General features: G+C 39.3%; 1 protein-coding gene across 1 annotated transcript; it reads right to left on the bottom strand.

Annotated features, from left to right (window-relative positions):
- Positions 1-1,337: 1,337 nt before the first annotated feature.
- On the bottom strand, positions 1,338-2,441 carry LOC137968846 (uncharacterized). Its single transcript, XM_068815319.1, has one exon. The coding sequence runs from the start codon at positions 2,439-2,441 to the stop codon at positions 1,338-1,340; it is 1,104 nt and encodes a 367-aa protein (XP_068671420.1).
- Between the last annotated feature and the right edge of the window lie 12,559 nt (positions 2,442-15,000).

Genomic DNA, 15,000 nt, shown 5'->3' with positions numbered 1-15,000 from the left:
GTATTTGAAGCGGATTCAGAGCTATCTTAAAGTTTCAATTATTTAAGGTGGCTCTAAATCGGATCCACAGAATCTTTTTTTCAAACTTTGCAGAAAGTTTCGTTCTGGCATGCTGATTACATTTCACATGGTTCAAGAAACGCTCTCAGATCCATAGATCTGAGATCCGTAAAGACTTGGACCTTATCAAATGTCGCCTCGCCGCAGGGCAACGATCTTTCAGCTTTCGAGGAGCCAAAGCATGGAACGAGCTTCCAAAATCCATTAGACATGCTACGTTATTAAAAAAAATTCAAAAATAATTTAATGAAACTATTCAAGGAACTTTAAGACTCATTTTTTTTTTTAAATTCCAATTGTATATAAATTTATAGCTTTATTTATTATATTATATTATTGTGTTCATGTTGATTTTCATACTATTTTAGGTAATTCATTTATGACTATTTTTTACATTTTGGCTGAAAAGCCCACATGGGGGGGCTTCAATAATTGTATGTGGTTAGGTGACGGGTTAAGGTGACAGGTTCGAATCCATACACTTGGGTTGTCTTTTAAAAATATATATGTGACCATTTCCCATAATCCATATACATACATACAGCCTTCTAAATTAAAGATAATAGTAAATTCAGAGCAATTTATGAATTAATAATTTGCTCTAAACAGAACTTCAACATTTGTGGGTTCAGCAAAGCTTACGAAAGGCTTGGTATTCAGTCCCAGGCTGCAGCCGCGGTTGTTACTATGGGTACGGACATGGATAAGTCATTTATAGACCGATTAAGGCGCAAATGCAAATGCAAATGGTTTCAACATCGTGTTCAACAAAATCGAACGGATGTTGAACTAGCAATGATTGGTACTGTTTTGCAGGGCCCTTAGAGTTTGTGTTTTTTCTCTTTCAGAAACGTGTTAAATGACCACCAAAGTGACTCCACGACAGACATTTCCTACCATTATATGAGGCTGGCAAAGGGAAGTCTTGATCACGTTTCACGGAAAATGAAATGGTCGTTTCATGCGGACAATACTGAATCGCCATTTCAAGAACGTTTTTTGTTACGCAAACTAGAATTCTTATGTCCATAATGTTCGCTTAGTAAAATATATTCTATATACAAGGCTAAAAGTCGTGAGATTCTTCTCAATGCAACCGTTCTGACGAGTTTCTTTATAGAAGACGGTTGTAACTCTGAACAAACATAAGAATTCTATATATTCTATATACAAGGCTAAAAGTTAAAAAATTAAAATATTCAAACCAAACGTTTTCGGCTGTTTGCCATCATCAGGGTTAAATTAAATGGGTGACCGTCCGCGCGTACATTTATATCTCATGTAATTCCCAAAGGGAAAAGTTTGGAGACATAAGAAATGACTTGTTTATTCAAACTGGGGCGGAATTGTTGGATCATTAGCCCCTCGACGATCCTACGCTTGTGAAAAGTCTGTGCCGAGGAGAGAACACGCCAAGTGAAAGCATGTGATGGGTTTTCCCGCAGGTGTTTTGCAGGTTCAGAAGTGTGCGCAGGATTTGAATGCTCCGCAATTCGTACTGCTAGGTTTCGTACAGTCTCGCCAATGTAATGAACGCCACAAGAACAATCACCTTTGTAAACAACTTTGGATCTGTGAGTGTTTTTGTCTTTGTTGTTAAAGAGGGTTTTGATTTGCCTTGTTTGCCACAGGATTATAAAAATGAAATTGAAATTAGTGAACTTGTTGAGTTTTTCAATAAACGTCTTACTGAGGTTTTCGTTTTTACTGCAAAAAGGGAGCTTAATGAAAACTTTCTTTCGTTCTTCGAAGAGAAAATTCGGAATGATGTTGTCATCTTGGGGCGAGTGGTTTAGAAAGTTGTTGATTGTATGCGAAATAAAACGTTTCGGGTAACCTGCATTGATGAAAGAAGTTTCTAGAGTTTTTAAGTCCTTGTCAAAATCGGTAGAGATGCGTTTGGCTCTGTGGAGTGCGCTAGTGATGCAATTCCTTTTCCACTTGGTAGGGACCTCAGATTTCCAATGTGTTGGTAGTTTCCCCGGTTTCTTGAAGACGCTGCAATTGAACTTGTTGGTATAACTAAAGGCAGTATCGAGAAAAAGGTCGGGGTTTTCCTCGACAGTGAAAACAATGTTAGGGTGGTAGCGATTTAGTCGTTCGAATAGAGCATCAGGCTCGTTCTTTTTCTTCGAATTCTTAGAGAAACAATCATCAACATACCGATCATAAAATGGCGGGTTGAAAGGTCGGACTACGTCAGCTTCTACTTTATCCATGAAAAACAAGCTACCACAACTCAGCTCAAAGTTACTCTTCAGACGCCTGCTCTGCAATGTCACCAAGAACACAGTTTTCAGTTTTAATGGCAAGCCATATAAACAAATCGATGGATGCGGCATGGGCAATCCACTATCTCCAGTCCTTGCAAACATTTTCATGGCTAAAGTAGAAGCTGACGTAGTCCGACCTTTCAACCCGCCATTTTATGATCGGTATGTTGATGATTGTTTCTCTAAGAAGAAAAAGAACGAGCCTGATGCTCTATTCGAACGACTAAATCGCTACCACCCTAACAATGTTTTCACTGTCGAGGAAAAACCCCGACCATTTTCTCGATACTGCCTTCAGTTATACCAACAAGTTCAATTGCAGCGTCTTCAAGAAACCGGGGAAACTACCAACACATTGGAAATCTGAGGTCCCTACCAAGTGGAAAAGGAATTGCATCACTAGCGCACTCCACAGAGCCAAACGCATCTCTACCGATTTTGACAAGGACTTAAAAACTCTAGAAACTTCTTTCATCAATGCAGGTTACCCGAAACGTTTTATTTCGCATACAATCAACAACTTTCTAAACCACTCGCCCCAAGATGACAACATCATTCCGAATTTTCTCTTCGAAGAACGAAAGAAAGTTTTCATTAAGCTCCCTTTTTGCAGTAAAAACGAAAACCTCAGTAAGACGTTTATTGAAAAACTCAACAAGTTCACTAATTTCAATTTCATTTTTATAATCCTGTGGCAAACAAGGCAAATCAAAACCCTCTTTAACAACAAAGACAAAAACACTCACAGATCCAAAGTTGTTTACAAAGGTGATTGTTCTTGTGGCGTTCATTACATTGGCGAGACTGTACGAAACCTAGCAGTACGAATTGCGGAGCATTCAAATCCTGCGCACACTTCTGAACCTGCAAAACACCTGCGGGAAAACCCATCACATGCTTTCACTTGGCGTGTTCTCTCCTCGGCACAGACTTTTCACAAGCGTAGGATCGTCGAGGGGCTAATGATCCAACAATTCCGCCCCAGTTTGAATAAACAAGTCATTTCTTATGTCTCCAAACTTTTCCCTTTGGGAATTACATGAGATATAAATGTACGCGCGGACGGTCACCCATTTAATTTAACCCTGATGATGGCAAACAGCCGAAAACGTTTGGTTTGAATATTTTAATTTTTTAACTTTTAGCCTTGTATATAGAATATATAGAATTCTTATGTTTGTTAAGAGTTACAACCGTCTTCTATAAAGAAACTCGTCAGAACGGTTGCATTGAGAAGAATCTCACGACCTTCCGGGACTGTTTCCGAGCTAAATGTAGTTTCCACCATGTTGATTGAGCAGCAAAGATGCCGTCAAGGCTAGCGAGGCCACTTGTCGAAGGCTTACGTTTCAGTGATGCCATCCAGAATGATGTAGTTGTTAACCTTGCACTGCTGAGTTATATTTACAGTCTATTGTTATACAGTCGAAGCTCTCCTTGCGACCACTTTCGTAAGCGACCAGCTCTAGTTACGACCACCGTTGTGAAATCCCGTTTGAATTGTCAGTCAAACTCTGTGATTAAAAGCTCTCGTAAGCGACCGCTCCGGTAGGAGACCGAGGCGACTGTTGGGAATTACCAACTGGTCTTTGTTTTTAAGCTCTCGTAAGCGACCTCTCAAAGGGTCTGATTCATTTTAGTCAACACTCTAATAAGATTACACTTCTTGATCCCATTAACAGTAACCCTAATGCATGACATACCTTAATGCGCTAATGGTTTGTTGTTAAAGATCTCAATTACAAGTTCAAGGTGAATTCCGGCTTAATTAGTGGGGCAGATGAGCGGTTCATTTAGGATCTAAGTGTTTCATAAACTGCGGTCAGTTTTAGAAAATAAAATGATTATAGAACTTCGTAGTTGAGACTTTTAAGTTTCGACTTCAGCCAAGGTATTGACATATTTTTGTCTCCAGAAAATATGTAGGTGCACGGTATTTCCAAGCCATATAGTCAGCCCCGCGGCTACTACTCTCCTACCGGTCACGACCACCTTTCCTTTGTTTGTGAACCGCTTTAGAAACGTGCTTACAAATAGCGCAATTCGGAAAGGGATGTGACCAAGTATTTCGTCCTCCTGTTCATCTACGGTGTTGGAATGGAATGTCTGTCTAGCTGTTTGGCTTGTTCTGGGGCTTCCAGATGATTGTTGACTTTCCGATATAACCAGTGAGATCAAAGGTCTGACCACCGCCACCGCATTGTTATCCTTTTTATTGTTTGGCTCACGTTTCAAAACTCTCTCCCCTTGAAGCTGTGGATCCCAATCTGCTACATATTAAATTTCATGGTACCCACGACAGTAATGCTTGACGTTTCAAAGGGTGCCATGTTGAGACTCATTATCAATCAAAATACTACAAGGTATGAGGGTCACCCATACTTTTTCCGTGCCACGTGAATTTTTTGCTTTGCGTGAAGCGCGAATGAGGATTTAGTTCTTTCGTGATTCGTGAATCTATATTTTGCCCGTCCTCGGGAAACTGGTTTTTTTTATTTTTCGTAACCGTGAATATGCATTAACTTACGCGTGATTTGTGAGCAAACGATTTTTGCGGGAATAAATTGTCACTTTTTTGGAGATTTTAGCGTCATTAAAGTTCGTAAACTACACCAAACTACTAGATGTAAAATCTGCCTATTCGACGCTCTCGCGGATGGAGGACTGAGAACTAAGTACAGCGACAGTGAACCAGGAGGGCCTAGAATCTAGTGTGTCACGATGTGTCGCACGCGCCATTTCGATGCATCAAAATGGATAGTTCAAGAGCTGAGACCGGAAAAAAGGGGTTTCGCTCTCTCATCACCACAGAAAAGGTCTGGTATAGGTTTTGAGTTAAGGGGGTTTTTTCTGACGTCACTGTAAATCTCACATGAAAGCGAGCTTAACAAGCTGATGGGTATCTGACGATTTTTTTACTAAAAGTGTCCCAGCATGACTCTAAAGTTTGTGTTAACGTTATCTGAGGATACAAGAAATACCGCTGTGGTGATAACTTTGGTCACGTGACCTACCACATGACACAAGACAAATAAAACAGGCGTTGTATTACTGGTAGACAGTTCTCTTTACTTTTTTCTTGGTACGGCACACTTTACAGAGTGTTAAGGTCATTAAATTCAAATTCACCTGCAACTTAATGTATCTTTTGGGCAAGAAAAAACTTCATTTCTCCTTACTACGCTTCCTGCTTAGATTTTGGGTTCCGCGAGACACCACAGGTATCCCGGTCAATTGTACATTGGAATATAAGAAAACTGGTAAGAGTCATTCTGTAATCATTTAATCAGTCTCAGTGTCAGAATCGTCCTCAGATTCATCGCTTGCATCCAGGAATGCACCATGTGGAGTTTTGCACAGGTCCATGTTTGCCATGCAAAAACAAGCTTCAGTACAAGACAGTCCGAGGTGCACACACGAACAGTTGCTTTGACACCCCGACGTCTTACATTGGCAGGTGGTAAGTTCAAGGAGGCTGCTTGGTGCTGCTGCTTTCGTCATATAGCAAGGCTGCAAGATACCGTTGATCTTTTCCCAGCCATTTCCTTCTGGGGAGGGTAGGTGTGGTCTTGCTACCAAAGCATTTCTCCAGATGAAGGCTTGGTAGCTTACTCTTCTTGCATGCTGGAGCACACTGTCTGAAGTAGGAGGTAAGAGTTCACTCTTGTGTCGCTTCTGACAAATCATGACATACCTCAGTTCGTCTGCACTGCTGGTTTGCTTCTTCACTGCAGGATATAAGTCGCAGATGAAGGCTTCGCACGTTGCTCTGGATACGTCATTAAGAGCAGCCGACTGTCCAACCAATTCAAATTTGTCCTGGTGCACTTCGTTGCGGCTTAATCTTTCCCACGCCTTCTTCTTTGATACTCCGGCTAATGCACTTGTCACACCCCGTCAGTGCATGGAATGCTGGGAGGCACCTGCACAATTTCTGGCCAAGCTTCTCACTCAGTCTATGTATCGGCACATAACGGAGGTGATCTCGGTCACCCGTCTTGAACCAAAGCTCCTCACAGCCAATGCTTTCGAAGTATTGAGCACAGAACCAGCACGTCAGTGTCAGGTGACTGAATGATAACCCGTGAACTGAAGCTTGAAGCATGCTTGGCATGCAAGAGCAATCTTGTATCTGCCTCTTCGTGGGAACGTGCAAGTGGCTCAGGAAATTCTAATTCTGTCTTATGCACTCCTTATCTGCTGGTAGTCAGCTGATTCGTAACTCCCAGAATTAGAGGCTTGCTCGCTGCTGCTTCGTTTATAAGATCATGAATAGACAAAGCACTAGAGTAGACAATTTCTGATTTGCACTTGTTGGCTTGTTGGAAAAATTCAATGTCACACCCGAAGTATCTCTTCAAGCGTTCTTTCAAGCGATGCTTAGTGTAGCTTGCACCATCAACTCCACGTTCTTTCAAAATATCTTGATACTTTAGCAAAAGACTTGACATGTCGTATGCTTTACCTTCTTCAAGGATGCAATGACCAATACTTTGTGCAAACTCTTTGAAAGCGGCTTCATGCACAGACACGCCATCATCAAACCCTTGATGCTTTAAGTTGGATTTGCTCACTTAAGAGGAAAGACAATCTTTGTGATATTTGGCTTCGGAGGCAATTAAATCGTTATTTACACTAAGGAGACAATGCAACATTCGCTCATCGCCTTTTACCTCGGCGGCTTTCCTGATTCTTTCACTGGCTTCAAAAGTGCAGACATGGTACATCGCTGCTACGTTTTTGTGTGTCTTATTACGACAAAACAAACATTTTGACCAGTCAGTGGGGTTAACACTTGAACGGGATGTTCTTGATTGAACTTCCTTTCCTTTGCTGCCTGAGACCTCTTCATCAGTATGATGTTGAGCTGCAGTAGCTAGCGTAACAAGACGAGTGCCAGTATACATCTCGTTTGGCAAGATCATCTACCTCTCCTGAAAGCCTACTATAAACTTCATCCCTACGGCGCTTTGCAGCACTAACGAAAGTTTCGATAGCCTTGCCTTTCCTGAGATTCTCACCATGAATGTCCTGGCAGATAATACATTTCTGTGATGGTGATGTCTCTTCTATCCTTTTTCGTTTTATTCCCGGCAGGAAATCCTCGTTATCCTCTCTTTGACTAGCCATATGAGCTAACATGAAAAGCAAAAATTAAACACGTATTTGCAAGGGTTTACTTCATTTGCTTTTTTAGCACTCGAACTATGCTCATTCCAACAACAAGTGACTCGAACTCCTACCGGTCTTATATTTCTCAGAGATTGGTCACATCCTACACTGTTAACAACGCAATGAAAATGTCTTTTGTCCTTTCTAACAAGTTTTAGCAACCAAAGAACCGTAGAATACTCTGAATACTAAACTAAAAGAACTACCCGGAGCAATTTTTCTTAAAAATTACCATCGCTATAATATCTTGCTAATTAGCAAAAAGCATTCCACGGTATTCATACTTATTACCTTAACGATATGTTTCAAAATGCTTTAAACCATAACATACTCCAGTTATAATAATAAAGAGGTCTGGTTTTGTCAAAAAAAGTGACGAGAAAAACTATCATTTCGGTACAATAAATGGAAAATTATTAGAATACTGCCGGCAAAATTAGCTTATAAGTGGCTTTACCAAGATAGAACTTGCAAGCTTGTTTGAGATACAAAAGAAGAAATATATGAATAAACTTTCCAGATACTTACAGACCACATCAAGGCATGGGCGCGGCCATATTGGATTTCGTCAGCCTCGATTTCATCACAATACATGGAATCGAGGCTCTTAAGTATGGTTTTATCAAAAGAGAATATTTCTTGCGGTTTAAAAGCTACGTTTAAAATTGTCGTTGAGGATAAGCACATTTTTTTTCTTTAAAATGAAAAAATACACTATTTAACCGCGTTTATTGAAAAGGAGAAATGGCAGCAAAAACAAAGTGAAATACGTACATTGAAATTTTGGCTCACCAGAAACGGTTTGTTTGCCAGTTTTTTCCCTGTTTCAAGGCACAATTCAAAAGCCTGGGTTAATACCAGACAATTTCTAGGGTTCCTTTCTGATGCATTCAATCTTGCAGCATTAATTAAGTCTTACTTAATTACTTACTTACTTACCTACAATTGACCGGGATGCCTGTGGTGTCTCGCGGAACCCAAAATCTAAGCAGGAAGCGTAGTAAGGAGAAATGAAGTTTTTTCTTGCCCAAAAGATACATTAAGTTGCAGGTGAATTTGAATTTAATGACCTTAACACTCTGTAAAGTGTGCCGTACCAAGAAAAAAGTAAAAAGAACTGTCTACCAGTGATACAACGCCTGTTGTATTTGTCTTGTGTCATGTGGTAGGTCACGTGACCTAAGTTAGCACCACAGCGGTATTTCTTGTATCCTCAGATAACGTTAACACAAACTTTAGAGTCATGCCGGGACACTTTTTGTAAAAAAATCGTCAGAAAATGCCCATCAGCTTGCTAAGCTCGCTTTCATGTGAGATTTACAGTAACGTCAGAAAACACCCCCTTAACTCAAAACCTATACCACAAATCGACCCTACGAACTACCTGGCGTTATTCAGGAGGTGTTGTTATATCAAAATCCTTTATCAGCGGACCTTTTCTGTGATGATGGGAGAGCGAAACCCCTTTTTCCGGTCTCAGCTCCTGGACTAGGAAGGTTCTGCAGAAAAAGGTGAGGTAATCTATCAGTATCCACACTCTATCCAGCCTTTACTGATGTCTGCTCAACCATCACTTAGAAATAATTACGGAAATATGTCAAGAAAGTATTAATGTGTCTTTTGCTTGCTTTTTTGTAACCTCTTTCCTCTTTTGTCTTCATGCATATTTGCATGGTTTATCTTTATTCATAATGTCATCTTCATTGCTCGGTGACCTCGTGCATGACCTGGCTTCAGTCTGCATTATAAACCTTTCTAGTGTTGTTAGAACCTCTATAAGATGCTGTAAGAAAAAAAACTATTGGGACATATCTCTTTGGATATAATAATCGCTTCATGCAACACACCGCCTCAAACATGAGCTCATGCCGGAGCTCATGTCATAGATTACGCACGGTCATTTGGAAATACCGTTAAAGAAGGACTGAAGCGAACAACAATATAGTCTACCTACTATTTTACCAACAAGAAGCCATATTACCCCATTCAAACAAATTCGTCAAGATTTTAGGATATTCCCTTACTGCCACCACTGCCAGCTGTATCGATATGAGCGATGTGCATCACGATTTCATGAGAGAATGGGCAAGAAATAATGGGAAGACTGCGCAGCAAAGAACTGTTACACAGGAGACTACGAAATACGAATCAGGCACACTTCCGTTGAACATGTATCAGACTGAAGAAAAATTTGGAGAGCAACTACCGTTTGATGGGGCGAGTGAGGAAAGGGAAAAAGCAATTGAAGGTGACAAGTATAGTGATGAAAGTGGTACTGACCCTGACAGTTATCTGAGTGATGATGAATTGACAAGACAAAACTTGTCGTTTTTGAGAACCACTCGCTCAGGACGCATGGCGTATAACTGTTTTTATCTGTAGTGGTTCTGGATGAAATGCAATACATGCATCTCGAGATTGAGGTAGAAGTCGAAATGAGTGGAAGTAACTAAACTAGCCGAACTACAGTAGCGGATACTCATCCTCCGCTCTACTACAAGGCTTTTTCAATTACCCAAGCCACAAAAGATCTAGACATCGACGAGAACAGAGTCTGAAATTACCAAAGGATGGGCATGTGCAACTTTATCTACTGTAGCACATTTCAGTAATGTCAAGTAAAATGTTAAAATACATTTTTGTAATGATCGTATTTGTACGTTTTGCGATACGTGAATAGTATTTGTATTTTTTTTGTGAAACATGATTTCACCGTAGCATTTTTTTAGGTGAAACGTGATTGCACGCCTTTTTCTGTGAACGTGAAGGTGTTTTTTTCATTTTTCGTGATGCATGAAAAGGCCAATTACTTTTACGTGAAACTGTTTTCAAAAGAGGTGTAGGGGACCCTCAGGTATGCGTCTTCTTAAAGCTGTCAAAATGTGATAAAATCACCACCATGAGAACAGTAATGCACATGATGATTGGTTAAAGGTTACACCCCGGCCCCTTAACCAATCATGTCGATAAAAGCGCAGGAAATGACTGACATCACAATGTGCACTTTTTTCTAGATACCCAAGGTGATTTGTACATCTCGATTTCTCTCGAAAAGAAATATATCTTTGTTTACGTTTTCGAGTCCAACGAATTACGTTTGCTTGAGCTGCAAGACGACTGCGCAAGCGAAGAAACTACTGGTTGGAAAGCAGGCCTTTCGGTTGGTTATTGCGCAAACTGTTCCAAGGCGGCCAGTGCAAAGCCAAAACCCGAGGAACCAAAGAGGGAAATCACAGCAAAAGAAAATGTCTTACGCTTGGCCAAAAAGTGGAAGTGATACGCACTTTTCAAAACCGTCAGGAAAGTACCAGGAAGCTGACGAAAAGAGTACTCGAAATTGGGAAGACGCAAATTAATCACCAAGATATTAAAGAAAAAAGAGAGCATTCTTGGCGCATGGTCTTTGAACAGTGCTACCAACTGAAAAAGATCAAACAATGAAAAATTGGAGAAAGGTATTTGGAGAGCGCGGCATTCAATCATTCCAGTTGATGGATCAATGTGAAGAAGTGCGGCTAAACGCTGAAAAGCTTGGTGAATCTTGGTTTAAAGTCACCGATTGTTACCTTGCTAAATGGAAGTAGAGGCACAATGTAGCACAAATGATTGTTGTCAAAGAAACACTCGAACGCTGGAGAGAGCGGGTCAAGGAATTGATAAGAGGTCTTGAACCAGCCGACACTTGGATTCATGATGTGTTACTGCAGTACCACAGTAATAAGTTGTGTCTGCGGTTTCCGCCAATTAGCTAGGTAAACCGCTCCTGTGACCTGTATTCCCGCCATGTTGTTGTTGTTCTCTTCACCGTTAAGCGGCACTAATTTGTTATCTCAAGCTCTGGAATAAATGTTTTTTTGTTTTTTGTTTTTTTTTCTTTTTATCTTGCGAATAACAAGGACGTCTGGGTTTCTTGAAATTCCTCGGGACGCCAGGTATGCGTACGAGTCTGCCACAATAACAACTTAGTGGAAATCAACAGCATGCGGCTTCGTGTGGAGGATTACATTCTCAAGGTTGTGGTCTCTTGTTAAATATTTGGAACTTTGTGTCTTAGTCAAGACAGTTTCTGGATTGTTATCGTTGGATTGTGCGGTTATCAGCTGGTTTATTTTGTGTTTGGATCGCAACGTCTCGAATGTCAAGTGACATTTCCGAAAAATCCAAGTTGGATGAGTGTGCTGCAGGAGAGGTAGGTTCCGCTTTAAATGTTTACGTAGATGATGTTTACGAGAAGTCATCGCCTTTAATTGTTGATCTGTCAAAAACTGCTGAAAACAAAGCATTTATTGAACATGAAAATGAAGAGCTTATGTCTGAAGTTCGTATCAGGAAACCGACCGAAAAAGTCAAAGAAGGCTCAGACGACCACGCTTGTAGGAACACTAAGGAAAACATCGTTGCTTCGAGGAAGTTGTTGTGAAATAAGCATTTGGAAACAAGAATTTAGTAAGGCTCAAGTTCTGTGGAATAAATTTGGAGGCACATATAGTGAAATCATAGAAATTGCTCAAGACCACGAGATGAGAAATGTGGAAGCTATCTGGGAGTAAGTCTGTCGTAAATGGTATGACTTTGGATTCTGGTTCTGTCAGTTCTAAGGGCTCTAAAAAGAGTAAACTAGCTAAAAAAGTAGAATCAAGTACGAGTGTAAACACTGTACTCTCTACAAGGGTAGACAACATGAAAAAGCCATTGAAATGGAAAAGATCAGAATCGAACAAAAACTTGAAGAACTCAAACTGAAGAGAGAAATCCAGCTAAATAAAGCAGAATGAAAATGTGCAAAAAAATTGAATTGGAGGAAAAATCCTCACTTGTAGAAGATTTAACTCATATTCCCTCTGAAAGTAAAGATGAGCAAGTGAGACAGTACTTGCAATCTCTGCCAGTGACTACAAATACTATTATGAGTAACACAACAGTCCATCCTCAAGCTTCCCAAGCACCATTTCTGACTACAATATCCACACCTAAGTCTACAGCATGTGGTTTGCGAGCCTCAGCACCTTCATTCCTTACAGGAGCTGTAACACAGACTGTTTATGCCGGTCATTACCTTGAACTTGACCTTAGTTACCCTACTCAAAGAGAATTACCTAACTCTGAAACTATCCCTCCAGCAAGAAATGACTCCGTTACTACAAGGCCTTTCACTGGTCCCTCATCAATCATGCCAGCTGTCACTACACCTGTATACCAGTTCATTCCAGAGGTCAAGGACACTCCATCGGTTAAGGCTGGGAGCGGGTGCTTCCTCATTGGAAAAACCGAAGTAAATTTGGAACAAAGTACTGTGAGCAAACAACTGTTTGTCACGGGACACTTGTCTAAGCTTTCAATCTCTGTATTCAATGGTGACCCTCTACAATATCCTGTATGGAAAGTGTCTTTAATGCCCTAGTGGATTCCAGGCCACTTGAACCTGATATCAAGTTAAACATTTAGAATCCGCATGTAGCAGGGAACCCAAAGCAAGTTGGAGAACATCGTCTTCTTTTTTTTTTTTTTTTTTTTTTTTTTTCTTTTTTTTTTTTTTTTTTTTTGACGCATAGCTTTTTATTATGATTCACACTACTTACAACACTGGTACATCTACTTACACAACTTACAAAAATTACACAATTAACAACTACTAAAATCCATTCTATTACCATCAAAACTATTTAACAATTGAATTGCGTACACACTACTTACAATACAATGCACTTACAATTACAGGTGCTACTTACAATAATACAATTGCAATACTTACTCTACAAAAACAATATGATTACTTTTTAAACTTGCAATACCAATTTATACACTACTTACAAAATAATACGATTACAGATGCTAAATATATTTATATTCTTACATTAAAAAACAATGAGCAACAAAAAAAAAAGATACATGCATAAAAAATAAATAAATAACTTAATTAATTATATTGGAGTGAGTACCCATTTCTTTTCAAAGAAGTTGTTTTTGTTGATCTTTTTTTTCAGTTTCATATTTAATGTTTAGTTTCGATTGCAGTGCTTGAATTTTAGGAAGTGTTTGGCTTCTTCTGCAGTCCCACAAAAATAATTTTCCAATTAATATGAAATAGTTTAATAAATTTGATAAAGGGCATTGTTTTGATAAAACTCCAAATAAAACGTTTTGCGCAGAAAGATGGACTGGCTGATTCGATAGAAGGTACCAGTACGATTCGAAATTAGTCCAGAACGTTTTGGAGTGAGGGCATTTATAGAAAAGGTGATATAAATTCTCAGGTTCATCATTACAAAAAGTACATGCATCATTAATTCTAAATCCAATTTTGCATAGTTTGCTGTTAGTGTAAAAAATAGAATTAATTACTTTGGTGTAGGGAGTAGCGAACATACGTAGACGAATTTTGGGATCAAAGAAGATTTAATTATTGTCACTTTACCGTAAATAGAGAGGCCCCTAGAGGACCAAATATTAATAAGTTTTTTAATACTATCTAGCCTTTCAATAAAGTTTTTTTCCTTTAATAGTTTCTGATCATATGTGAAATATACCCCCAAAGCTTTAATCGGGATTTTAGGCCACTTAATACCAAAATGTTCTTCTTTACTTTCTTTCAATGATCCTATTCACATACCCTCAGTTTTTGAATAATTACTTTTAATACCGGAAATGCATCGAAACCGGTCCAGTAGTTCAAATAATACTTTGGCTGAGTTAGTATCTGCTAATATCGCTGTGGTGTCGTCTGCATACTGTAAAAGTTTCGTTTCTTGCTCATCTCCGATATAAATTCCTTTGATGTCCGAATTCTGTCTAATGGCGATAGCCAGTGTTTCCACTGCTATTACGAACAGATATGGAGACTACGGGTCTCCCTGCCGAACTCCTCGTTCCAGCGTAAAGAAATTTGATGTCCTGCCCTTATTCAAGATACAGCTTTGTATATTTTTGTAGAATACTTTAACCCAATGAAGGAAATCTGAACCAAATTGAATGCCTCTAAGCATTTAAAAAGAAATTCCCATTCAACACAATCGAATGCCTTTTGAAAATCAATAAATAACATTAAACCGGGAATGTTTTCTTTCACTGTAAAGTCCATAACATCATAAATAGATCATATAGTTTCGCCTATAAACCGATCTTTTACATATCCTGTCTGATTAGGATGAATAATATCCGGCAAGACATTTTTAATTCTCGATGCAATTGCTTTCGTCATTATTTTGGTGTCTACATTAACGAGGGAGATTGGACGCCAATTTTCTAAAAGTGAACGATCTTTCCCTTTCTTTTCAATTAGTGTAATGATTGCTTGTTTTTGAGAGCTAGACATCTCACCTTTTTCAAAGGTTCATCAATGCAGTTTATAAAGCTATCGCTAATTACTGACCAAAATGTCTTATAAAATTCAATAGGAATGCCGTCATTACCAGGAGTTTTATTATTGTCAAAACTATCTAGGAGACGAAAACATTCTTCTGCTGAAATATTGCCTTCACAAATTTTTTTCTGGTCT

Source organism: Montipora foliosa, chromosome 8, assembly GCF_036669935.1.
Source record: "Montipora foliosa isolate CH-2021 chromosome 8, ASM3666993v2, whole genome shotgun sequence".
In the NCBI taxonomy this organism is placed as follows: domain Eukaryota; kingdom Metazoa; phylum Cnidaria; class Anthozoa; order Scleractinia; family Acroporidae; genus Montipora; species Montipora foliosa.
This window is presented reverse-complemented; position numbering and strand designations above follow the sequence as displayed.

Bases quoted from the DNA above. Each gene is read 5' to 3' on its own strand.
- LOC137968846 (XM_068815319.1), bottom strand. From the start codon at position 2,441: ATGAAAATGTTTGCAAGGACTGGAGATAGTGGATTGCCCATGCCGCAT.